We start from the raw sequence: 26,990 nt of genomic DNA, 5'->3' as shown, positions 1-26,990 counted from the left end.
TCCTCATATAAAAGAAATTAAGGAATCACTACTTTAGTAGCTCGATACATAAGAAAATTCTTGTAACGTTACATTAAATATATTGTAAGTCATCTCCTAATCAAAACTGTAAGGAATTCACTCCTGGGTTTCCCTTAACCTGAAAACCTAAGCTTCACCTTTGGGCAGCGGGGGCGCGCCTGTCCGGAGGTAAACTACAACTCCCAGAATTCCTGGGCGGGTGCTACTGGGAGTTGTAGTACAATCTACGTTCCGGGACCGCCACCTCGCGCCCCGGGCCCCTCGTTCAGCTGGCACCCTCGCATTTTTTTTTTTTTAATCTTTCTTGCTTTCATGTTTCTCTTCTGTTTTCTCTTTCATCTCATTGTTTTAACGAAAGTCCAATCACTATGGGAAAGTGTCAAAACGAAGAAGACGACAGGAATCAATGATTAACCCGGAAGCGGTGACCCAGGAAGTGAAAGTGATTCCTTGCCTTTCTGGCTGAAATGTACCGAGTTAGAGAAGGTTCCGACCTCAGTAAGGAAAGCTATCGTCTTCATTTTAAGTACTCACAATCCCTTTCTCTTTCATGATCTTAAAAAGTTTTTTTCTTCTCTCTCCAGCATATTTTCCATGTTCCCTTTGTATGGGATCACTCCCTACACCGAGGTTCACGGTATGGCTTACACGTGCTGCTCGCGCCGGGAGGTCTGTCACTCACGGTGAACCGACCCTGACCACTGTTCCTGAGGACCCGGAGCCCTGTTACCTGCGGTGGGTGTGGAGAGAACTTGCTGTTCTCAGGTATAATCCTAGAGAGTAACCGTCTTGGTTTTTTGCCCCTTTAACATTGAGGTTCATGACCTTGAGGATTATTCTACTCTTCCTGGGATGGAAATTTTAGCCAGAAGTGTTATAACACATGTTTACCATCCTTTTGCTCTGTCCGCTTTCAACTGAACACACCTCTGATGTGTTTGGGACTTAGATGTAAATGCACACAGAAACTTCCGCTGGAGGACTGTCACTTTTGTGGTTACCGGGCATATATGTATTCATCCACTGTCCCTTTTTGAATGTGATTCAGTTTGTTAAAGGTCATGAGTAGAACGCTGCAAATTTTAATATTTTATTTTCTAGGTGATAATGATATTAGCAGACTTATAATGATCAATAGAGCTAATATATGAATGCACCTCCTAGCAGTAGGAACACCAGTGACGATAAAGGTTGATTTTGATACATTTTGACCTCTACCTCTATTTCAACTTTGAACCACAGAATTTTAGGGGCAAAGTGTTCTTCTTAGAACCCTGTCATACTCAATAAAAATGATTGTATGCTTTTGTTAGCTCTTAATTATATCTGCTAGAGGGGAGAACAGATAATTATTGTACACAGCCAATTTCACCTAACTTGTAATTGTTTTCTTTTTAACTTGTAGTTTTTTAAAGTAACTTTTCTTGATTGTAAAAGTAATACATACTATAAGTATAGAAGACTTGGAAAACACTGAAAAGTAGAAAAAAAATGGAAAGCAAGCAAAAGGTATCAGTAATCCCACAACTAGAAATCATCTTAATATTTTGAAATATTTATATTTTATTTTTCTTTTTCAAAATATTCTGTACCTTTTTTACATGTAGATAAAATTAGAAAATGCAATTGAGATTATGTTGTTTTGTACAGTTAATCCTTGAATAATATAGGGGTTATGGGCAACAATCCCCCAGTTTAAAATATATATATGGCTGATGTGAAAAGTGTCCCCTTGGGAGTTCAACCGGGAGAACAGGAGTTCGATTGCTCGCTATGATGTACACTGGCTACCAGGGGGTGGTGCGGAACATAGCGGGCCACCAGCTGCCGTGGCCAGGCCCTGAGGGAGCAAGAGGAGGAGGAGGTGGAGAGGCGGAGAACACGATTGGCCCTGATTGCTAGCCAGGCCTAGGGACCCTACCCATGCATGAATTTCATGCACTGGGCCTCTAGTTCGTGTATAACTTTTGACTTCCCCAAACTTAATTACAGTCATCCCTGAGTGCTCGTATTGAATAGGTTGTAGGACCCCCACAGATACCAATATCTCAGTTGCTAAATGCTTTATATAAAGTGGTATAAAACAATGCATACAATTGGCTCTCTGCCCCCATGGATTCCCAACTATGGTTGGTTGAATCTGCAAATGGAAAACCAGGGTATACAGAGGGCCGATTATATTTATTGAGAAAAAAATCAGGATGTTTTGGAACCATTGTAATTCATACCCATGTTATTCAATGGTCAAATGTAATTATTGCCATTGTCCCTTTTTTTACCAGACCTTCTGTTAATATTTGAAGCTTTCTTCTTTTAGGATTTCAGCTGTAGGAATCATCCTTTTTAAAAAAAATGTTTTTATTGATTTTTAGAGAAAGAGAAGGGGAGAGGGAGAGAAACATTGATGTGAGAAAGAAACATTGATAGGTTACCTCCCATATGCACCCTGACCTGGGACCAAACTTGCAAATTGAACATGTGCTCTAATCAGGAATCAAAACGGTGGCCTTTTGGTACACAGGATAACATTTAATCAACTGAGCCACACTGATTTAGGCAGGGAAGCATTTTTGAAGGGTGATTTAAAGTGAACGGACTGAATTCTCAATAGGAAACTTGCATTCTAGAATCAGCTGTGTCTCTGTCTAGCTGAGTAAATAATATGATTAAATTACTTGACTTCCTTGAACATCTGGATATAAGAAAATAGTGGTTATTTACATCAAACTTCAGAAATCCAAAAATATGTGAACCATCTAAAGTTTGAATGATTATACCTTTCAAGTGCTTGTTCATGCACTCAATTCTGTATTCTGAATACTTTCTAGAAAAATAGCTGATTTAATCCATTCTATTGATATATTTATTGGTTACACTCTTACTTTTGCCTTAATTATATATGTTGAGTGGTAGAAAAAAGCTTTGTGTTTTCTTTATTTTAATACATTCTTTTCAGAGGTTTAAGGAATTCTTTTATTTTTGTGAGTTACTAGAGGCCTGGTGCATGAATATCATCCACCTTCAGCCCAGCCTGCGCCCTCTCACAGTCCGGGAGCCCTGAGGGGATGTTGGATTGACAGCTCAGGGGAGCAGGACTAAGCAGGCAATCTGACAGCCTTAGCACTGCAGGAGGCAGGAGAGGGAGAGGCTCCCACCACAGCCACGGTGCTCGCCTGCAGTGAACCTGGCTTGTGACTGAGCCGTGCTCCCTGCACTGACCGCCAGGGGGCAGCTCCTGCATTGAGCATCTGCCCCTTGGTGGTAAGTGTGCATCATAGTGACAGGTCATTCCACTGTTCGGTCGATTTGCATATTAGATAAAAGTAAGTAAAAGATATGTGTGTGTATGAGTACAGGATTATATGGGATGGAATTTGAGGACCATGTATATAGCTGGCTCAAGGAGTGAACTGAGCAAGAATTCCTCAGGTTCCTTCCAGCTACATTCTATCTGCAGAGTTGTTGTTGTTGTTTTTTCCAGATTGTGTTTATTTGTTTTGTTTCAGATGCTGAGATGAACCATCACCTCTGTGTTTGGCTCTTTAGACTTCCATCTCTTCATGGTCATCACCAGTGCCACATCCATCCCCTTTTTCATCAATTTACACAGATACATCTTGATACAAGGCTGGGGATTTTTAGACAAAACAGGAATCACATTTTCCATAGTCTGTTAAATAAGAATTGCTCTAAGAGACTCTGTCATCAAAACACCAAGATGCTCTGGAAGCATAAAGCATTACAGAAATATATGGAGGACCTGACTAAGGAGTACCAAACACTTGGTCAGTGTTTGCAGCACATCTCTGTGAATCAGGGGGACCAAAGGTCCTTGAATCAAAGACATGCTGAGTTGGCACCACTTGCAGCCCTTTACCAAGAAATTCAGGAGGCCGAAAAAGAAATTGAAGAATTAGAATCAATGTGTAAAAGTAAGTAAAAGATATGTGTGTGTATAAGTACAGGATTGATTTTCTAAGTTAAATGAACTTAGTCTTTTTTAAAATATATATTTTTAATGAAATTCAGAGAGAAAGGGAGAGGGAGAGAGTAGAAACATCACTGATGAGATAATCATTGATCAGCTGCATCCTGCATACTCCACTCTGGGGATTGAGCCCACAACCTGGGCATGTGCCTTACCCGGAAAGCAAACTGTGACCTCCTGGTTCATAGGTCGACACTCAATTACTGAGCCACACTGATTAGGTCTCAGTCTTCTTTTATTTTTATTTTTATTGTTGAAAGTATTATAGCGGTTCCCCTTTTACTTCTCCCATTGACCCCCTCCAGCTTGCTCCTGCTCCCAAAACTCAGTCTTTAAAAGGCCTACAGGTAACAAGCTCTACACTTGGAAAGGATAGGACTTTGTATTCTGGATGTTTGAAGTATTTCAGCTACTAAAGATCAACTACTAAGAGACTAAGGTCCTTGTGGTGCTTGCTGGGAAGTTTTTAGGTTCTGGGAGACTTATTCAGAAGCTTTACTTTATTGAACAGACCTTTACTGAGCACTGCCCTACAGTGCTACATACCAGGGACACAAAAGTACCCATCAAAGGGTTTATTTGGTTTAGGTATTATTTCATCACCCTTTAGCCATCTCATCCCAAACACCCCCTTCCCTACTAGCCCTAGACAACCTCTAATCTACTTTCTGTTTCTTTAGGTTTACTTATTTCATCCTATATAATACAGGGAATATGCAAATTACCATCACTCTGCCACAAAGATGGTGGTGCCCACAGCAGAGGCGGGGGTTTCTGTAACACAAGATGGCTGCACCCACAGCAGAGGCTGAGTTCCTGTAACAGCCCTAATGAGCCATCAGCAGGGTCCTGAGGCTGTGCCTCCCCCTGTCCCCCGTGGAGTTTGCAGGCAACCTCAGGTCACGCCCCCCACCCAGCAGGTCTTGACGAGGGACCTCAGGCCATGCCCCCTGCCTGGCGGGGCACCTGGCGGGGCTTAATGGGAGACCCCAAGGTGAGCCCCTGCCTGGTGCTGGGCCAGGGGACCTCAGGCCGCACCTCCCACCCTGGCATCAGGCCAGGGGATCTCAGGTTGCACTCACTGCCTGGCAGGGCTTGATGGGGGACCTCAAGCTGAACCCCAGCACTGGGTCAGGGGACCTGAGGCCACGTCTCATGCCTGGTGGGGCTTGACGGGGCATATCAAGTATCTTTCTCCCCCACCCCTCCACCCCCAAGTGCTGGGCTGGGGGACCTTGCTTTGGGCCAGGGTACCTCAGGCCATACTCCCCACTCAACAGGGCTTGATGGGAGACCTGAGGCTGTACCCCCATCCCAGTTGGGGCTTAACTAGGGACCTGAGGTTACACCCCACTCCTGGCCCTGGGCTGGGGGGCCTGAGGCTGTGCCCCCCCCTCCCCACTTAGCAGGGCTTTATTGGAGAGCTCAAGGCATGCCCCCCACCTGGCCAGGCTTGATGGGGAACCTCAGGCCATGCCCCCTACCCAACAGGGCTTGACAAGGGACCTCAGGCCACTCTTCCCATCCCCAATGCTGGAGCTAAGGCTGTGCACCCTGCTCAGGGGGCTTGACAAAGGTGGAACCAGCCAAATTTGGATCTAGCCCAATGGTGGGGGAAGGCTGGCTGAGTCTGGGTCTCGCATGATTTTGAGGCACATGTGGTGGGCAGGGACTTGACTCTGGGTCCTGTGGTGCACCTCAGACTCTGTCAGGAAGATGATTTTCATATACATTTTACTAATTTTCTTTCATCTCTGACACTTCTACTATAGAGAAAGGGCAAATAGCAATATTAAAATATTAATATTTTCTCTAATCCCTTTTAATGAGCATGGATTTTGTGCACCAGGCCACTAGTATTTTATAAGTGGAATCCTATAGTCCTTTGTGACTGGCTTTTTTCAGTTAGCATAGTATTCTAAAGGTTTATGTATGTCATAGCCTGTATATGTACTTCATTATTTAATTGCTGAATTATATTTCATGGTATGGGTATACCACATTTCATTTATTCATTTATCAGTTGATGAATATTGAGTTATTGAGTTGTTTTCACTATCTTATTATTATGAACAACGCAGCTAGGAACTTTGTGTATAAGTTTTTGTATGGACATAGATTGCTGAGTGTCTCATAACTATGTTTAACCTTTTGAGGAGCTGTCACACTTTTCCAGGTGGCTGCACCATTTTCATTCCATCCCCAGGGTCTGAGGGTTCTAATTTCTCCACATCCTTGCTAATGCTTGTTATCTACCTCTTTGATTCTAGTGATCCTAGTGAGTGTGAAGTGATATCTTCTTGTGATTTTGATTTAACTTCTTTTTTTAAATTAAAAAACATATATTTTTAAATATGTTATTTATTTTACAGAGAGAGAGAAAGGGAAAGGAAGAGAGAAAAAAACATGATGTGAGAGAGAAACCTCTTGCATGTCCCCTTCTGTGGACCAAGCGCAAAATCCTGGCATGTACACTGACAGGGAATCAAACCCGTGACCGTTTAAAGTGCATGGGATGATGCTCAGCTAACTGAGCCACACTGGCAAGGGCTCATTTGACTTCCCGTAATTAATAATGATTATTTTTGTGTGTGTGTGCCTATTTGTCATATCATCTTTGGATAAATGACTGTTCAGATCCTTTATTGTTACTTGTCTTTTTGTTATTAATTTGTAAGAGTTTTTATATTATAGACACAAGTTCTTTTTATTTTTATTTTTGATTTAAGAGAGAGTGAGGAAGAGAGAGAGAGAGAGAAAGAGAGAGAGAGAGAGGGAGGAAGAGAGAGAGGGAGGGAGAGAGAGGGAGAGACATCAGTTTGTTGTTCCACGTATTTATGCATTCATTGGCTGATTCTTTTATATGTTTTGACCAGGGATTGAACCCCTAATCTTACATGTCAGGGTGATGCTCTAACCAAGTTGAGCTGTCTGGCCAAAGCCAGACACAAGTTCTTTATCAGATAGTTGATTTACAGAAATTTTTCTCCCATTCTGTGGATTGTTCTTTGAAGCAACACACTTTTAAATTTTGATGATGTCCATTTATCTTTTTATTCTCTTGTTGCTTGTGATTTTGGTGTCATATTATTTAAGAAACTATTGTATAATCTGAAGTCACAAAGTAGTATATCTTTGTTTTCTTCCAAGAGTTTTATATTTTTAGCTCTTACATTTAGGTCTTTGATTTACTTGAGTTAATTTTGTATATGATGTGAGAGCTGTTTTTAATTTTAGTATTTTAAGTATTTATTAATATTGCTATTGTTTTAATATTTTTTCTCTTAGGAAATTTTTTCACAATATGCAGAAATTGAAAGAAAAGCAATGTTTCTAAACTCTCTTTTAGGCTTATGGTTCTGCTATTCTATAATATCTAGTAGCCCTGCACATGAATCCATGTGCCAGTAGCTCTCTGCAGCGCCTGGCCACTCTGCGCCCGTTGCCCAGAGGCTCCCAGAGGCTCTCCACAGCCCAGAGGCCCATCCATGACTGGGTGCCATGGCGACGAAACAAGCATTCCACCAGGTTGATCACGCTGCCTGCACTCGGTGGCAACCACCCCTGCCCCCCCCAGGACTGGGCAACTCTGGCAGGGCTGAGAGGACTAGGCACCGCCATCTTGTGATTATGGGCACTGTCACCTTTGTGACAGCTTGGCGGTTAATTTGCATAATATCCTTTTATTAGATAGGATAGTGATACCGGCTACATATACTCTACAAAAATGGAAGCTTTAGCCATGCTAGAGTATTCAGAGTGTGTTGGGTAATGGTTACCACCTTTAGACAAAAAATGGCCACCCAATTTACTCCAAAACATCTTATTTGGGTTTATATTTAAGTAGTCAGTCCCTGCTTGATTAATCTTTGTTTTCTATAATTACTTATAGACATTCAAATAGTGAGCTGTTTGGGCAAGATCATGCTTCTTTTAAAAAACCTAGGAATTTTTGGACATACTTTACAAATACTTGTCTATTGATACTCTCTAACTATTCTAACTGTTCTTTTGTATAATTCCTTGCTTCATAACTGAAATAAAACTTAATAAGCAGAGATTAGGTAGCTATTTAAGAGTTTTCCTATAAGTATTTAAAAAGTTTTATTATCATTACTGTTGTCTGTTTATAGGTCTAGATAAACAAGATGAAAAGCAGTTACAAGAACTTGCATTGGAAGAGAGGCAAACCATTGCTCAAAAAATTAACATGTTATATAGTAAGGTATGTTTCAGAAGGTAACTAATCTTACTAGTGTTAGTATATGCTAGGTTATGCACTGGTGCTCAAAGTACTTTTCAAACCTCAGTTATTAAATCTTTTCTTATGATAAGGGTTTAGATTGGGTTTAGTGCTGTAATTTGCTGCAGAATGAGATTGAAGAAATTGTGATAGGTATCAAAGAATAAAAACTCCCCCACCTCCCAGCAGCAATATTCTAAAGTTGAATCTATTAACTTTCCAGGCAAGGAAACACATGCTAATAAAGATATTTAGTTCACCAGGAGGAAACATCAGGGATTTTTAAGTCTTAGAAAGGAGGAATGGTTCATGGTGATTGTGCTAATTAAGGATTGAAAATTTGCATTCCAGATAAAATGGAATGAATCCAAAGATCTAGAGACAGTTGGTTAACACAAAGTCTTTAGCTTCTTATAGCTCAATGGATGATTTGTCTAAAATCACAGGACTGTACACCATGTTTCCTTCTGTCATATTTGCCATCTCCTGCCTTCATTCTCCCCTGTTCTGGGAATCCTGTGGAGGAGCTTTGTGAAGTGTTGAAGGGGATGAGGTGGAGGTATTTAACCAGCTAATCAAAGTAAGATGTCTGACTTTAATATTCTCTCCCATAGACCAGATCATTTTTAGCAGAAATGGAGTATTTTGAAAATTGACAATAGGGAGTATGACCCATAGGTATTTTTAGTTTGATTTGAAAGACCTTTTAGTAATAATAAAAATAAAATTACTTACCTTTTCTTCCTAAGAGGAAAGTTGGTTACTTTTTTTGTTAGACTGCTCCTTTTTTTTTTTATCACAGCTAAGAAACTATTTGAACCTTATCTTGGGAGTCCTCAACATCCTCTTTAAACAAAGCAACTTTACTGAGAAGGCAGGGCATAGCCTAGTGCTCACTGTCATTTGTGGCTGGAGAAAATGTGCAGTCATGTGTGAAATGAAGACTTCCAAAGCTTTACTTTATTCATTAGGTGAAAGAAGTTACTGTTCAGAACTATTAGGCAGACTCTGAAGAAAATTGAATGGAACACTAGACTTTGATCTAAACTTCTGCATTTTAGAAAATTAAGTTAGTCTGGTAGCATCGTAGAGAACATCCTGACAAGTAACTTCATTGTTATTATGAGTTTACCACTTGCTTTAGGTTTAATTATTGTAGGTCTACTTAATAAAGCATTTTAGGAGTAGACCTCATTGGGATACTATATGACTTTGTTAATTACTGATTTTTTTTTTAAACAAGTACTTTTGGGTCTTTTATCTAAGTTCAAGTAATGACAGTGTATATACTATATACATATATAGAACATACTAATGCTTATAATTTTTCCTGTTTTTAGCTTTTCCAGAGTTTAGTGCCAAAGGAAAAATATGATGAAAATGATGTTATTTTAGAGGTGACATCTGGAAGAACTACTGGAGGTCTGTAAAATAATTTTATTGTAAATAATCTAAGAAATACCTAAATTTTACTTTGATTTGACACACTATAACCTGTAATTAAGAATGGTTTTCTTAGAAATTTGTGCCGACTCAATATTTTTTGTGTTGTCTTTTAGGTGATATCTGCCAACAATTTACCCGGGAAATATTTGACATGTACCAGAATTATTCAGGCTATAAACACTGGAAATTTGAACTTCTGAATTATACACCTGCTGATTATGGTAGGTCTAGTTGAGAATTCTGTCCACCAATGATACTGAAAAATATTTTTTCTCTGAGCTTCATTAGACCCATTTAGTCCTGTTTTTTTTTGTTTTTTTTTTAAATATATATTTTATTGGTTTTGTACAGAGAGGAAGGGAGAGATATAGAGAGTTAGAAACATCGATGAGAGAGAGTCATCGATCAGCTGCCTCTTGCACACCCCCTACTGGGGATATGCCCGCAAGCAAGGTACATGCCCTTGACCGGAATCGAACCCGGGACCTTTCAGTCCCCAAGCCGACGCTCTATCCATTGAGCCAAACTGGTCCTGGCCCTGTTTTTTTTTTTTAAATTTGATCTGTATGTGCTAAATACTGTGACCTAGACACATCCAGTGGCTTACCATAGTAGAGTTTTTACTGGGAGAAGGAATGGAAGGGAGGGAGATGTCCTCCCAGAAAGGAATATCTAAGGAAGAGAACATTTCCCTGTGGAGGATAGGCATGTACCTTGTCTGGAAAAGCATTGCTTTGTTGTTCAAATCAAAGGTATGTTAAGCATTTTACTCTGAAGAACTTTGTGACTTATATGATGTATAATTGAATGGTTTTCCAATTAGACTAAATGGCTAATGATATGTTAGATTTTTATGGGAATGCAGACGTTAGTCATTAATCTTTATTTCAAAAATTTTCCATTTACTTGAGCTGATAAAAACTTAAGCAACATAAATAATAACAAACAATGCAAGCCTTTAAACTTGCAAGTATGTTAAGTATGTTAAATCAGAACTTCTAATAGTAATTTCTTCCCATTCTTTTAATCCACCTGGAAGTAGTTATCTGCTTGGTTACACAGTGATACACTGTAGTAGACAGAGGGGGTCATGAATAATAAATCACAAACTATCAAAGTGGAGAAAGAGGATTAATGTAAGTTAAACAATCTAGGGAAATGAAAACCAGTATATAGCATAACTAAGTTGTGCTTAGTACAGATTTTGAATACAGCCAGTGAGAGCAGAGGAAGGAACGCCCTGAGCAGCAGCATGGTGGTGGGAAAGATTGGTGTGCGTGTAGGACAGTAAGCCAGCCAACTTTCCTATGTGATGAGAAGTAATAGGAAATAGGCTTGAGTGGGTAGAGTTTGAACATCCTTGAAAGCTGAACAGACCTTGACAGGGAATAGAAAGCTGTTGATTTTATTAATAAGAATATGACTTGATAAATAAACTTTTTAAATATATATTTTATTGATTTCAGAGAGGGAGAGGGAGAGACAGAAACATCAATGAAAAGAAGGAACCATTAATCAGCTGCCTCCTGCATGCCCCATACTGGGGATCGAGCCCTAAACCAAGTCATGTGCCCTTAGAGGGAATTGAATGACATCCTCCACACCAAAGGGTCTCAGGTTCAAGGGCACATACCTGGATTGCAGATTGGATTTCCAACACTAATCAATGTGCCTCTCTCACATCCATGTTTCTTTTCCTCCCTTCCATTCTCTATAAAGCAATAGAACAGAAAGGTATATTAGTAAACGAGTAAAGGGATAGAATCAAGCATTAATCCTGCCTTTCCTATATAACTGTATCAGTGTGTAATCAAATAGTAGACAAGGGGAATATCTCTTTATAAATTCACTTTAATTAAAAGTGAAAAAGAGCCCAGTTGGCATGGCTCAGTGGTTGAGCAGCAACCTATGAACCAGGAGGTCAAGGTTCGATTCCTGGTCAGGGCATATGCCCTGGTTGCTGGCTTGATCCCCACTGGGGGTGTGCAGGAGGTGGCCGATTGGTGGTTCTCTATTACCATTGATGTTTCTATCTCTCCATCTCCCTTCCTCTCTGAAAGCAATACAAATATATATATACATAGATAGGTATGTAGATAAATAGATAAATATTTTAATTTTATTTTTCTATTTTTATTTTTTAATTTATTTTATTGATTATAGTCTCACATAATTGTTCTTATCCCCCCCATTCCCATCCCAAGCCCCTCCCTACATATGCTCCCACCCCCTTTTTGTCCATGGCCACTGGCTAGGCCCATATGCATGCACACAAGTCCTTTGGTTGATCTCTTCCCCTTACCCCCACCCTCCCTTCCTTTCCTCTGAGGTTTGAGACTCTGATCACTGCTTCTCTTTCTCTGGGTCTGTTTTTGTTCATCAGTTTATGTTGTTCATTATTTCCTCTAGATGTGTGAGATCATGTGATCCAACAAATACCCTTGTAAGAACCTAAACTGCAGCAAGCCATAATGGTTATGCTGAGAGGCAAATGAATCAGTCTGTAGTGAGTTCCTTTCTGGGCCAACAGTTCTTTTGAGTCCCAATTTCAATGTCAAATAGTTCCTTATGTGTACATGTCAGCCATGATATTTCAGACCTGGTTGGTGGACAAATGGGATAGATAAATATTTTAAAAGTGAAAAAAAAATGATAGAATTAGACTATCACCATTTTACAATTAAGCATCAAAGGCTGTCAGGTCCATAAAAAGAGAGAACCAGACATTATGTGCTTCCTATAGTCTTACCAAGGAGCTCAAGCTGGTGTCTGCTCTAGTACCTGGATCTAGCTGCCCAGTTGCAGACAATAGAGAAGGCAACAGCACAGGTTGAATTTCACCAAGAGTATGCAATCAGTCCTAACTGGTTTGGTTCAGTGGATAGAGCGTCGGCCTTTGGACTGAAAGGTCCCAGGTTTGATTCCAGTCAAGGGCATGTATCTCAGTTGCGGGCACATCCTCGGTAGGAAGTGGGCAGGAGGCAGCTCATCGATGTTTCTCTTTCATCCATGTTTCTAGCTCTCTATCCCTCTCCCTTCCTCTCTGTAAAAAAAAAAAAAAAAAAAAATTTAAAAAATAAATAAATAAAAAGTGCAATCAGCAAAACCAGACTGTAGGAAATTCTACAGGTCACAGCCGATTTCTCAACAGATAATTTGTAGGGGGGCGGGAGGGGGGAGGGGGAGAGAAAGAGAGATGAATGAAGAGATTTAAAATACATAATCAAACTTTTTAAAATGGTAAGACTACCTGTGGTGCCTAGGGCAGCACATTCAGATAATACAATTATTATTATTATTATTATATATTTTATTAGTTTTTTTACAGAGAGGAAGGGAGAGGGATAGAGAGTTAGAAACATCGATGAGAGAGAAACATCAATCAGCTGCCTCCTGCACACCTCCCACAGGGGATGTGCCCACAACCAAGGTACATGCCCTTGACCGTAATCGAAGCTGGGACCCTTCAATCCGCAGGCCAACACTCTATCCACTGAGCCAAATCGGTTTCGGCCAGGTAATACAATTATTATTAAAAAAGGAGTAAAACTCAGAATAATGGTTACTCATGAGAAAGGAAAGAGATTGTAACTTCGAAGGGCATGTGAAAGAGCTTTTAGGATGACTGACAAAGTTCTTTTTCTTGATCTTGAAGTAACTAAGCCATACATTTGTTTCATGTGGTTTTCTATTATCTGTACATTATTGCACAAAAATATTTTTAAAAAACACATTTGATAAGAAACTAGCATTAAGATTATTTTGTGATAATCTTCCCATTCAACAGTTAAGGAAGAGCTATATTTCAATAGATTCTTGAAAACTTGGGAGGCCCTATATTATTTATCATTATCACATTATTATGTAATTGAACATTCTTTTATGTATGGCACCATATTAACTTAAGGTGGCATAGGGTAATTCAAGAAGAAAATGTCCCAGTATTTTTTTCTAATAGTAATTTTTTAAAAGTAAAACTTGCTTATTATAGAAAATTTAGAAACAAAAAAGTATAAAAAGCAAAAATCTGTTGTTATTCTGTTCCTCAGAAATAACCATACCTAATATTTTGGTGTGTTTATTTTTATATATTAATACATTTACATTTGGAAAATAATTTTGTATCTACTTTATGTTCTCATTTAAGGAACTATATTCACATTCAGGCCTTAGATTAAGGACATTTAAGATCTTGATCCTTTTCAAATTAGAAATCATTAATCATTTCTAGATATTTTTTCCTAGGTGGGCTACATCATGCAGCTGCCCGAATTTCTGGTGACAATGTCTATAAGCATTTGAAGTATGAAGGTGGGATTCACCGAGTTCAGCGAATCCCTGAGGTGGGCCTGTCGTCCAGGATGCAGCGTATTCACACAGGAACAATGTCAGTTATTGTCCTTCCTCAACCACATGAGGTAACCTCACCAGGAGGCATTGAAAACCTACTCTTTGTAAATGTTTGTTACACTGAAAAGTCTTAGCTTCTAGGAAATTCAGTGATTTTTCAAGGTTACCTATCGAACTTTATAGTCACTTTTGAGAAATCCTTAACTCCTCCCTAGGTAAAGTTACACCTTTTATCTCTGACCAAGATGTTTTGTTCTCTGCATAAAACAGAATCCGCAAAGCTTTTTAAATGTGGCTCAGTGGTTGATTGTCAACCTTTAAACCAGGAGGTCATGGTTCAATTCCTAGTCAGGGCACATTCCCAGGTTGATTCCCAGGAGGGGCTGTGTAAGAGGCAGCCAATCAATTCTCTGTCATCATTAATGCTTCTCTCTCTCTTCCTTTTTCTTTCTCTCTGAAATCAATAAAAAATATATTAAAAAAAAAAAAAAAAGCGGAATGTGCAGCAACGTGAAGTTTTGCTGTTCTGTGCATGTCTTCTAATGACTGTGAAAGTGCTGTAATAATTGACTTTGGGGAACAAATAAATTTTAGGAAGTAGGTGAATTTGCAAATACAGAATTGGAATAATAAGTATTAACTTTATAGATATATTATACTTACATACATATTTTATAAATTTTCTATCTAATGTAGCTTTGTGGGTGACAGATGATGAGACTTGAAAGATTGCATAACCTTAAGTCAATATTAAAAAACAGTATCCATTGAAATAGGGAGTTTATTTCACCTCTTAGTCGAATAGCTATGATTTATGACACAAAGCAATACAGTTTATTTGAAAATTTTTGGAATAAATTTAGTATTGAAGTATTTGTTGAGTGTAGAATTTATGTTACATTTTTTGTTCTAGGTAGATGTGAAAGTGGACCCTAAGGATTTGCGAATAGATACATTTCGAGCCAAAGGAGCGGGAGGCCAGCATGTTAATACAACTGATAGTGCTGTCAGACTTGTCCATCTCCCCACAGGTAAGCAAGTCTTTTAATCTGTTTTCATGTCTTATAAAACTATTTAGCATTTAGAAGGAAAGAGTCATGTGTGTTTGTTTCCTTACAAAAACTCTTTAAAGGTGGCATTGGGGTTAAATGTCTGAGGTTTCCAATGATTTCATATTTCTCTCTTGTTTGGAAAGATACCTCTCAAAGGAGGCAGAGAGTGAGTGGACCTATTCAGGGAAGCTGTCTAAGTATGCTACACAGGGCTCAACAGCCAGATGTACCCTAGCCTAAAAACAAACTTGCAAGTAGTATTGGATGTGCCATTGTGATTTTATCACCGTGTAGACTGACTGCTAGCTTCATTAGGCTCTGCTGCATGAACGTGATTACCTTGAATACCGGTAATTTTGTTAAACTACGAGGTAATTTTGAAGTCCTTAATGTGATTTTAAAGATTTCTATCATTTTTTAGGTTTTTAAACTTTTAAAATTTCTTTTCTTTTTAAACTCAATTTTACATGTATATATTACATGTATATGGTTTTAAAAGTCCAATAATAGCCTGGCAGGTGTGGCTAAGTAGTTGAGTGTCAACCTATGAATCAGGAGGTCATGGTTCCATTTCCTGGTCAGGGCACATGCTCCAGTTTCAGGCTGGATCTCCGTGCAGGAGGCAGCCAATCAAATGATTCTCTCTCATCGTTGATATTTCTCTCTCTCTCTCCCCCTTTCCCTTCTTCTCTGAAATCAGTATTTTTTAAAATGTTGGCTTTAAAAACAAAAAATAGTCCAATGATAAAGTCCTATAACAAAAAATAACAGCTCCCTGGGCCTTTTCTTCCTCCTCCGCCTTCCCTCCTTGACCCTAAATTTACTCAGAGGCAAACATTTTAAACTCTTTTAGCTATTTCTTTTCTGGTAATTATCTCAGTGTTTCTAATTAATAAGCAGATCTGATTAAGTATGAGAGTATATATTCACTACTTAATGTAGTAGATGAGTATTTTGGCACAATTAGTCTTCACTGTTTTTATATAAGAAGTAGGTAAATAGTGAAACAAAGTAATATTATATAATTTTAAAGGACCAGGGTAAGACTTAAGAGACAAGTAAAAAACCTAGAGGATCAAATTTTTTCCAGGAGGCACACATTCCATAGGATGGCGAGGACGTGCGCAGTTATCGTCTTCCTTCTGCACACAGTCCAAAATGTGTCTGGCAGAATATCTCCCTGCCCTCACCCTGCGGTCATGTTAGTATGTCAGTTAGTCATAGTTCATGTGAAGTTCACTTTTCTTTCATCCTAGTGGCATTTTCCAGCTTAAACCTGTTGAGTCTCTTATCTGGTTTCTACCCACTGGCTTAGCACAGTGTGGAATTTGCATGCTTTCTTTTTCTTTTTTTTTTTAAAAAAAATATATTTTATTGATTTTTTACAGAGAAGAAGGGAGAGAGATAGAGAGCTAGAAATGTCGATGAGAGAGAAACATCGACCAGCGGCCTCCTGCACACCCCCCACCGGGGATGTGCCCGCAACCAAGGTACATGCCCTTGACCGGAATCGAACCCGGGACCCTTCAGTCCGCAGACCAACGCTCTACCACTGAGCCAAACCGGTTTCAGCTTGCATGCTTTCTTAATGAGTTCAGCCTGTTTTTGTCAGGGACAATGTTAGAGAAAAAGAGAAGACAAGAAGATAAAGCCAGTAGCAGTTTCAGGATTAATTAATAATGTGGTAGCACAACCCTGTGACAGTAGTTTTGAGAGTAGAATTTTATACACATTTTAAAAATCTGCAAAATAGTTACCACCCTATCAGGGCAGCTGGCTCCCTGTTACATATGTACCAGGGAGCAGAACTGGACACACATCTTAGAGTGATAGCTACAAAATTAAGAACAGCAGCCCAAAGCTTCAAGGCACCATTCCAGGGCTCCATTTGGGCTAGTTACTGGACTCTACAGTGGGTCAAACCCACCCAAATTTGGAAGATGGCTAACGAAAATGTGTATTTAGATGTGTTGATCAGTTGTCTTTAGAACCAAGACAACTGAAAAACATTCATTATAAACTTTTCCTTTGATTTTGAGCCCTGGCCAGTTTGGCTCAGTGGATAGAGTGTCAGCCTTTCGACCAAAGGGTCCGGACTTCGATTCCGGTCAAAGGCACATACCTTGGTTGCAGGCTCCTCCCCGGCCCAGGCTCTGGTCGGGTGCATGCAGGAGACAACCAATGTTTCTCACATCGATTTTCTGCCTTTCCCTCTCTCTTCCATTCTCTAAAAAATCAATGGAAAAATATCCTCTGGTGAGAATTAACCAAAAAAAGAGAGTTTGAATAGTTTCTTTCCATTGGTTACTATATATAAAGTCCCTTTTCCCTTTATTTTTAAGCACCAGCTCTTATGTATATTTGTAATTTAAAGGGGAAAAGCTGACTTCTCTAATAGGACAGAGAATGGAGCAGCACTATATTGGGGGTGACAGTATTTTGCACTTTATTGAGCTACAAAAGTCTCTGGATGAGCTGGGATGGAGAGGCAGAGCTGTGGGAATGAAAGTTTGTGTAACCATTTGCAGATGTGACTCCTTTCAGTTTTCTCATTGGAAATATCTCAGTTAGGTATCAGAATCTAGCCATCTTGCCGAAACTGGTTTGGCTCAGTGGATAGAACGTCGGCCTGTGGACTGAAGGGTCCCAGGTTCAATTCCAGTCAAGGGCATGTACATTGGTTGTGGGCACATTCCCGGTAGGTGATGTGCAGGAGGCGGCTGGTCGATGTTTCTCTCTCATCGATGTTTCTAGCTCTCTATCCCTCTCCCTTCCTCTCTGTGAAAAATCAATAAAATATATTTTTAAAAAAGAAAAAAAGAATCTAACCATCTTTCACTATTACTATCAGAACAAGTGTAAGTTTTGAAATATGCTAAATCTAAAAAAATAAGAAATAATAAAAAGTACTTAGTCCTTTGTGATCTTTTCCTGATTAACCTGGGGGAACTTTAAAATATTCCTTAAATCTGTCTCTTCTTCACCACCGACTCCCAGTTGTATTGAACTACAATATAACTGACACCTCACTTCTATCTCAATTTGGCTCATGGAGGCTACAATTTTTACCTTTAATTCCTGTTATTTTTCAGGGCTTGTAGTAGAATGCCAACAAGAAAGATCACAGATAAAAAATAAAGAAATAGCTTTGCGTGTATTGAGAGCTAGACTTTATCAGCAGATGATTGAGAAAGACAAGTGTCAACAACAAAGTGCTAGAAAACTACAGGTAAGATTTATTTGGTATAAGCCATCTCTATAATAAAGAGCCAGGATGTAACGACAGAGCATGACCAAAGGTTGCTATGGCAACCCAGCGCTGACTACTGTGGCTGCAGGCCCAGTGACTCAGCAGTGACTGCTGAGGGGGTTTTGAATCAGGCCCTGAAAGAGATCTGAAGAGAGAAACGGGCTGATCTGTATCACCTGAGGCAACTTTTGACCAGCACTTGCCTCTCTCTTTTCCTCATAGCCAGGCCAGCAGCCCTATGTCCATTTCCCTCTAGGCCTCCACGGGACTACTGATCAGCCACACCTTCTGATCAGGCCCCACTGATAGGCCCAGAGATGCTGACTGGCATAGAAACTGGCCAATCAGAACCAAATCTGGGTCAACAGTGGTTGCCTAGGAGACAGAGCTTTTGATGCTGACTGGCATAGAAACTGACCAATTAGAACCAAATTGGCCAGCAGAGGAGGGCAGTAGGGGGTGAGATCAGGCCGGCAGGGGAGGGCAGTTGGGGGCAAGATCTGGCCGCAGGGGAGGGCAGTTGGGGGCAACTAGGCAGACAGGAGAGGGCAGTTGGTGGCAAGATCCGGCTGGCAAGGGAGGGCAGTTAGAAGTGATCGTGAAGGCAGAGGCAGTTAGGGGTGATCAGGCAGGCAGGCAGGCAGGTGAGTGGTTAGGAGCCAACGGTCCCAGATTGCGAGAGGGATGTCTGACTGCTGGTTTGGGCCCCATCCCGATTAGGCCTAAACCAGCAGTTGGACATTACCCGAGGGGTCCTCGATTGGAGAGGTTGCAGGCCGGGCTGAAGAAACCGCCCCCTCCATGCACGAATGTTGTGCACTGGGCCACTAGTCTATAATAATAAAATCGTAATATGCTAATTAGACTGGGCATTCTTCCAGACAACCTTCCAGACGAAGCTGGGGCTGTGAGGGAAGCCCAGATCCTGGGTGCCAGAGGGAAGCTGGTGCCGGCAGCTGGGGGAAGACCTACTCTTGCACAAATTTCATGCATTGGGCCTCTAGTATATATATAAGACCCTCTCTGACCATTCCAACTGGTTGACTGGATGACCGGTCAACCAGTTGTATGACACACACTGACCACCCGGGGATAATTGTCAATGCAGGAGCTGTCCCCTGGTGGTCAGTGTGCTCCCACAGCCAACCTCCCGAGGCAGGCTGTAGAGGGCTGTCTGGGAAAGCACATGAGCATTTCTTTTAATTGTTGCCAGCTGAGACCGAGACGATTGGCAGAGCCAAGCCATGGGAACATGTTTCCCCAAGATGGCAGACATGTTGTCAGCTTGGCCTTCATATCAGCCCAGGTGTCGGCAGGGGCGGGACTAGATATGTAAATCCAGGCATCCTAAGCCTACTTAAGAATGCAAATAAGTTGATAACTTCCTGGTATTGGGGGTATAAAATAAATTGCTCTTTGCCACTATGTATATATAATTTTAAAAAATATTTAAGCTGTTAAAATAGGAAAGTAATTTTTTTTCATTGTAATAGAGGTAATTTTAAAGTTTAAATATGAATTGCTTTTTATTATGGCACAGGTAGGAACAAGAGCCCAGTCAGAGAGAATTCGGACATATAATTTCACCCAGGACAGAGTCACTGACCACAGGATAGCATATGAAGTTCGTGACATTAAGGTAATAACACTGAGTATGCTTTATGTACCTTTGACTTTTCAAGAAAGTATAGTCAAATTCTAGAGAGTAATGTCTAAAATATCAGTAAATAATTTTAAATCATTAAATCAATTTATGTTAGTACCTTAAAATTTGCAAACATTTTTATTAGTTTACTGGTAAGAATCATGGTCTTTATGCCAGTTGGGAACAACTATCCTATAAGTTCTAATTTCTTTGTTATACAGCCACAATGATTTAATTTTTTTTAAACAGTGTAAGCTTCAAGGGTGCTACTCTTTTTAAAAAATAATTTTTTAAATTGATTTCAGAGAGGAAGGGAGAGGGAGAGAGAGAGAGAGAGAAACATCAATAATAAGAGAGAATCATTGATTGGTTGCATCCCACACGCCCTCTTCTGAGGACTGAGCCTGCAAGGTGGGCATGTGCCCTTGGCTGGAATCGAACTCAGGATCCTTTGGTCCAAAAGCCATTTCTCTGTCCACTGAGCCAAACCAGCTAGGGCATTAATATATTTTAAATATTGTCTTATGCTGCTTTACCCCTGGGACATGTTGTAAGAAATGCATCGTTATGCGATTTAATCATTGTGCAAACATCATAGAATGCACTTACACAAACCCAGATGGTATGGTCTGCTACACACTTAGTTAAATCAAACACAAAAGAAAACGCTGCAATCAAAAGACATGGTAAACATTAGATGTGTAAGGCTGCTGTTGGTGTAAACCAGGCGTACTGTTTTACAGAAAATGTTGTTTTTAATCAGTCAAGCGTATACTCTAAAAATAACAATTAAAAGTATAGTATAGTAAATTCATTAGCCAGTAACAAGCTTATTATCATTATCAAGCATTATGTACTGTACAAAATTTTATCTGCTACTTTTATACCACTGGCAGTGGAGCATAGAGCCCTCTTCCGAGCTCATGTGGTTGTTGGCGGAATTGCATTTTCTCGAATTGTAGGAGAGGGGCCCCCATTTTCTTGCTGGCCATCAGCTGGATACCGATACTCTCAGCTCCCAAAGATCCACACAGTTGCTTGCTATATGGCCCCCTCCTATGTCCTCTTTCACTTTGAACCTCTTGTAGAAATGGCTCAGGCCCACCTGTATAAATACCCCTTTTTAACTTAAAGTCAAACTGATCACTGGAGTGATATTCCATCATATTCACAGTTTCTGCCTGCAGTTAAGGGAGAGGATTATGAAAGGTGTATACACTAGAGGGCATCTTATATATTGGGTCGGCAACTAAGTAATTGCGGATTTTTAAAAGAAAATCAAAGACAATTTTTTCATGGAACTAAATAACTTTATTCTGTAATGTATTGCCCATTTTGATCAATGATCTTTTGCCATCTTTCAGGCAGCATCATAATCCCACGTTCAAAAAACTTCTGTTTTTTATTAGCAAAAAACTGAATCAGGTACGATTTGACATCATCATCATTATTGAAATTTTTACCATTCAAGGAGTTTTGTAAAGATCGAAACAAAAAGTAATCAGATGGTGCAAGGTCAGGACTATATGGTGGATGTGGCAAAACATCCCAACCAAGCTCCATTAATTTTTGCCGAGTGACCAAAGATGTGTGTGGCCTTGCATTGTCATGATGGAATACAACACCTTTTCGATTTGTCAATTCGGGCCGCTTTTCTTCAACTGCATTGTTTAATTTCGTTAGTTGTTCAATGTAGACATCAGAATTGATCGTTCGGTTGGGTGGTAAGAGTTCAAAGTAGACAATTCCTTTGTAATCCCACCAAACTGATAACAAAACCTTCTTTTGATGAATATCAGCTTTTGATGTTGTTTGAGTTGGTTCACCTGGCCTGCTCCACGATCTTTTCCGCTTGATATTGTTGTAAACAACCCATTTTTCATCGCCAGTTATCAGTCGTTTTAAAAATGGATCATTTTCATTACGTTTCTTTAGCAAATCGCAGCTGCTAATGCGTTGCGTTAACTGTGATTCTTTCAGTTCGTGAGGAACCCATGTATCGAGTTTTTGAACATAGCTAAGTTGTTTTAAGTGATTTTCAATGCATGTATGTGATACATGAAGCTTCTCTGCAATCTCACGTGTTGTACTGTGACAGTCTGAATTGATTATTGCTTTGATTAGGGCGTCATCAACTTCAACTGGACGACCAGAACGTTTTTCATCTTTGAGTGAAAAATCACCAGAACGAAATTTGGCAAACCAATTTTGACACTGCCGTTCTTTTAAGGTTTCGTCACCATAAACAGCACATAACTTTTTATGAGCTTGCGATGCGTTTTCCCTTTGCGGAAATAAAAAAGCAAAATATGACGAAAATGTTCCTTTTGATTTTCCATTTTTCAACGAACGCCAAACGAAAACTACAAAACAGATCAAAAAACTTTTTTTTACTGATTAACAGCTGAATAGCCAACTATCAAATAACAAAATGTGTTTTACATTTGTACTACGTCTGCAAACTAAAAATTCAACTGAAGCCATATATGTGTGAAACCCGCAATTACTTAGCTGCCGACCCAATAATATATCTGCATTACCATAACATACATTCATTAGATCGAGGTATTACAGTTAACTGTTGGGGAAAGATCATGTCAGTTTGGTTGGAATGTTAACCAGGACCATGACATGAATACAGTAATGATGAAACACGGGAAATTTTCCGTTTTCTTCCACTGATGGGGGCAGTTCCCATATAGGACTATGTGGAAAAGCAAGAAATAGAAGATTTTATCCTTTTCCTCGGTGCCATGTGATACCTAGGGGCTCTTTTACTTGATTCTATTCCATTTTGAACTCAAAATTAAAGTCCTATTTTTACAAGAGAAATGTCTACTTATTTATTGATTGGTTGATTTTTAGAGAGAGGGAGAGAGCAGAAGGGAGAGAGCTGAAAAAAAACATTGATTTGTTGTTCCATTTAGTTATGCACTCGGTTGATTTTTGTACATGCTGACTGGGGATCATACCTTCAACGTTGGCATATTGGGACGATGCTCTAACCAACTGAGCTACCCAGCCAGGGCTAGATTTTTTAGTATTAAGAAATTTCTGTGTATCTTATGCCATTTCCTCTGTTTTCTCAGCAATTATGGCTGCCTTACATAGGAAACATAAATGCCATGTTGTAAAGGAGAAAATATTTACTAACTTCCCTTTCCTCAGGAAATGCAGTAATTTGACCATATTGTCCTAATTATACCATAATTTTTTAGTTCTTTTTCTAGTAGTGGTGACAATTTTCTATGAGACAGTGGCATTCTTATGACCAGTAATATATTTTAGAAGGGCACATACCCTGTTTCCCCGAAAATAAGACAGTGTCTTATATTAATTTTTTCTCCCAAAGTTGCGCTAGGTCTTATTTTCAGGGGATGTCTTATTTTTGGGGAAACACGGTAGGTGCTCAGTATAGTATTCAGTCATGAAGCAGGAGCAGATAACTGGCTTTTATACTTACAAAATATTTGACTTTGGCCTAAATAATAACGTATTATTACTAACCAAACAAGCACAGCAAACACAGAAATGATAAGGAAAATCATATTGGTATGCTCTAATAATCACTAACCAGCTTATTAGGGAGGAAAAAAAAACATGTTCCATATTAGTGAAAGGAAAAAATGCCATAAAAAATGTTGTAGTAAAACATTAAAATCTGCAAGCAGGAAAGACACTAGCGTAGGAACTGAATAGTTGTGGATGTGGAAAGAAAAGTGACAAGGGCCTTAGGTCCAGAGGAACTGCTATAAGACAGAATGGAAGGGGTGGAGAGGAGAGAAAGTAGATGTCTGTGGGACTGCTCTCTCATTATTCTACCACATGTGTCAAACACAAGGCCCGCGGGCCAAATCCAGCCCGCCAGGCCTTGCAATGTGGCCCGCACCGCGCTGTCATCACTGCACTCCGCTGTCAGTTTATGACATTGTCAGTTTATGACTGTTCAGTAAACCATTCAGCCCGCGATTTAGGCTGGATTTTAGATTTTGGCCCCTTCTCTGATTGAGTTCGACACCCCTAGACCCTGACCTTTTCCCTAGTCCATCCACATAGTCCCTGATGGCACTTCCCTGTTCTGACATAATCATGGTCCCGACCCAAGACAATACTTGATTTATTTGGAGAGGAAATCTGAACAAGTCCCATCCAATGAATTCCTCCCTAGGATTTTTAAACTGGAGACACACAAGGTCATCCTCCCCTTGGTGGCTAAATCTGAAGTACTTAAAGTTTACAGGAGGTTAGAAGCCACATTTTTAGTCATGGGAGAAAGCAATCTTCAGTGAGAGAAAAAATGGGGCTGAACAATTGAAAGGAGCAAACATGAAAACTGGATGGAAAATCCTGATTAAATGAATTCCCATATTCATTTATTCCTGAGGCCCAGCTTCATTGCCAGGATGGTGGCAGTAGCCCTGAACATTTCTATCCTTAGGGTATGTAAGGTCACTCAGTATTTTTGTAAATTCCTTTTTGGTTATTTTTATTTTTATTTATCTAGGTAACGAGAGGCCCAGTGCACATATATGGTGTACAATACATACAATGTATTATGTGTTAATTGATTGTTTAGGTTACTGGTAAAGCTCTGAATCCACAGTAGACTATTAGTAAGGTTTTAGAAGAGTCAAATTCGTGCACTTGGCGGGGAGGGGGGAAGGGGGTGATGCCCCTCAGTCCGACCTGGACCCTCCCACATCCGTGATATAGAAGTTTTGTGTAATAGTTGGTGGGATTAGTCAATTAGCACATTCTCATATTTCATAAATGCTCCAAATATAGACATTGGCTTCATAGAAATACGTTAGTGTTGACATCCGGAATACAGAACATTTCAAGTTTTGCTGTTGGCATCAACTAATCTTATATTTAGTCTTTTTTTTTTTTTTTTTTTTTAATTCTTAACCAACGATATTTTTAAAGGGAGGAGTAGAGACAGAGAGAAACATCTATTGATTGCCTCTCGCACGCACCCAACCAATGACGCAGATTGAGGCTGCAACTGAAGTACGTGTCCTTGACTGGAATGGAACTCAGGACCCTTTAGTCTGAGGGACTCTGGCAAGGCTGAGAGGACTGGGCGCTGCCATCTTGTGGCTATGTGTGCCACCATTTTTGTAGTGGAGTGATGGTTAATTTGCATATTATCCTTTTATTAGAAAGGCTTAGTAATTCTTGGTTGCTATTAAAAAATGACTGTAAAGAAAAGAATTAAAAATAACCTAATTCTTTTCTTCATTTCTCCTTTATTTCTAGTGATCAGATTTTCATAAAAATTTCTCTCTTTTACCAGAAATTTTTATGTGGGGAGAAGTGCCTGGATCAGCTAATTCAGAGACTGCTTCAATCAGCAGATGAAGAAGCTGTTATTGAGTTTTTGGATGAAAATCTTAAGTCAACAAAATGCTGATTTATTATTTATTAGAGGCCCGATGAACAAAATTCGTGCAAGAGTAGGCCTTCCTTATCCCGGCTGCTGGCACTGGCTTCCCTCTGGCACCTGGGACCCAGGCTTCCCTCACAGCCCCAGCTTCATCTGGAAGTTCTTCCAGAAGGACATCTGGTCTAATTAGCATATTACACTTTTATTATTATAGATAATTACATAAGTGAGATGGACTTATGTCAGGAAACTGACAGAGGCATGGGAATCTTTGAGACTATTCATAAAATACAGGTAAAAATGCACAATAATTACAAATGTTTTTGTTTTTTTAATCCTTACCTGAGGATATGTTTATTAATTTGAGAGAACGAGAGAGAAATAAACATTGATCACACCTTGCACAATAGGCTCCAACTGGGAATGGAAGGCACAACCTTTTGGTGTACAAGATGATGATTCAACCAACTGAGCCACCCAGTCAGCTTACAAATATGTTTTTTAATGAATCAATTACATTTCTTTTTCTTTGAAAACCAAATATTAATTTTGATGATCTCATAAACAAAGTGTTTTTGATGATTTAATAACATGAAGATTAGGATTCTACTCGGCAAGAAGATGGTTTACCTGGTGCTTCCCAGCCATCATCCTGTGCTGGTAGACTTGTCAAGGGAAGAAAGCTTACCTAGCATTGTGAACAGCCTTTCACTAAGGAGGAGGCTAAGAAAATAAGTAACTAGAGGGATGGCCTGGGCCACATGAGTTACTCAGGAGGAACAGGCCGAGTTTCCTTACACAGAGTCATTTACACACTTGCCGATAAAGCAGTTCTCAATGCACTATTCTAGTAACGGAACATGTGGGTCTGATTCTGTCATCCAGCTATGTCCCCACACTGGCACACTGACTCCTGGGGCGATGTTGGGGTTGGCTCATTCACATGACCTTTCTGCTGGCAGCACTGAGGCCTGCTCTGGGGGGTGGCCAGGCTCACTTTATTTCCAAGCCCATCTTGAAGAACATCTGGAATCCAAGAATCTTCTCAAAACTCCTTAAGCCTATTAATCTCTTTTTCTAATTCACCATTTTTCTTCATTTCTTGATGCCAGCTATATTGCAAAGATAGATTTACGTCCTTGACTGTTCATTTCTTTCACTTTTCCTTTTCATGTTGGGATTGACTTCTGCTCTGATCTAATCCCTTCTTTAACTCTTGTTTCTCAGCTTCTAAATTCATACAAAAACGTGATTCACCCTCTAGTGAAGCCTCTGTCATAGTTTTCTTTTTTTTAGCTTGACTATTTAAAAAAATAAATAAATCTTTATTGTTCAGATAATTACAGTTGTTCCTCTTTTTCCCCACATAGCTCCCCTCCACCCAGTTCCCACCTCACCCCATGCCCTTACCCCTCCACTGTCCTCATCCATAGATGTAAAATTTTTGTCCAGTCTCTTTCTGCACCCCCCATATCCCTTTCCCCACAAGAATTGTCAGTCCACTCCCTTATGCCCCTGATTCTATTATATTCACCCAGTTTATTCTGTTCATCAGATTTTTAACTCATTTGATTTTTAGATTCACTTGTTGATAGATATGTATTTGTTG

At 39.7% G+C, this 26,990-nt stretch overlaps 1 protein-coding gene across 2 annotated transcripts; it reads left to right on the top strand.

Annotated features, from left to right (window-relative positions):
- The first annotated feature begins 379 nt into the window (after positions 1-379).
- Positions 380-26,846, top strand: MTRF1 (mitochondrial translation release factor 1). 2 transcript variants are annotated; one of them, XM_084876560.1, is made up of 11 exons: positions 380-519; positions 606-786; positions 3,528-3,953; positions 8,143-8,234; positions 9,593-9,674; positions 9,812-9,919; positions 13,944-14,116; positions 14,962-15,079; positions 18,193-18,329; positions 19,891-19,989; positions 25,292-26,846. In XM_084876560.1, exons 3-11 carry the CDS (start codon positions 3,536-3,538, stop codon positions 25,406-25,408), a joined length of 1,344 nt encoding a protein of 447 aa, XP_084732686.1. In that variant the 5' UTR covers positions 380-519; positions 606-786; positions 3,528-3,535; the 3' UTR covers positions 25,409-26,846. The 2 variants fall into 2 exon arrangements, with proteins under 2 accessions (XP_084732686.1, XP_084732687.1); XM_084876561.1 differs by lacking the exon at positions 25,292-26,846 and adding an exon at positions 22,120-22,227.
- The last annotated feature ends 144 nt before the right edge of the window (positions 26,847-26,990 follow it).

The sequence above is a fragment of the Pipistrellus hanaki genome (assembly GCF_964339955.1).
Source record: "Pipistrellus hanaki genome assembly, chromosome: 3".
In the NCBI taxonomy this organism is placed as follows: Eukaryota; Metazoa; Chordata; class Mammalia; order Chiroptera; family Vespertilionidae; genus Pipistrellus; species Pipistrellus hanaki.
The sequence above is the reverse complement of the archived record's forward strand: the minus strand, read 5'-3'. Positions and strand labels throughout refer to the sequence as shown.

Coding starts and splice junctions, on each gene's coding strand:
- MTRF1 (XM_084876560.1), top strand. CDS start 3,536: ATGAACCATCACCTCTGTGTTTGGCTCTTTAGACTTCCATCTCTTCAT. Junction 15,080..18,192: donor ACTTGTCCATCTCCCCACAG/GTAAGCAAGTCT, acceptor GTTATTTTTCAG/GGCTTGTAGTAGAATGCCAA. Junction 18,330..19,890: donor AAAGTGCTAGAAAACTACAG/GTAAGATTTATT, acceptor ATTATGGCACAG/GTAGGAACAAGAGCCCAGTC.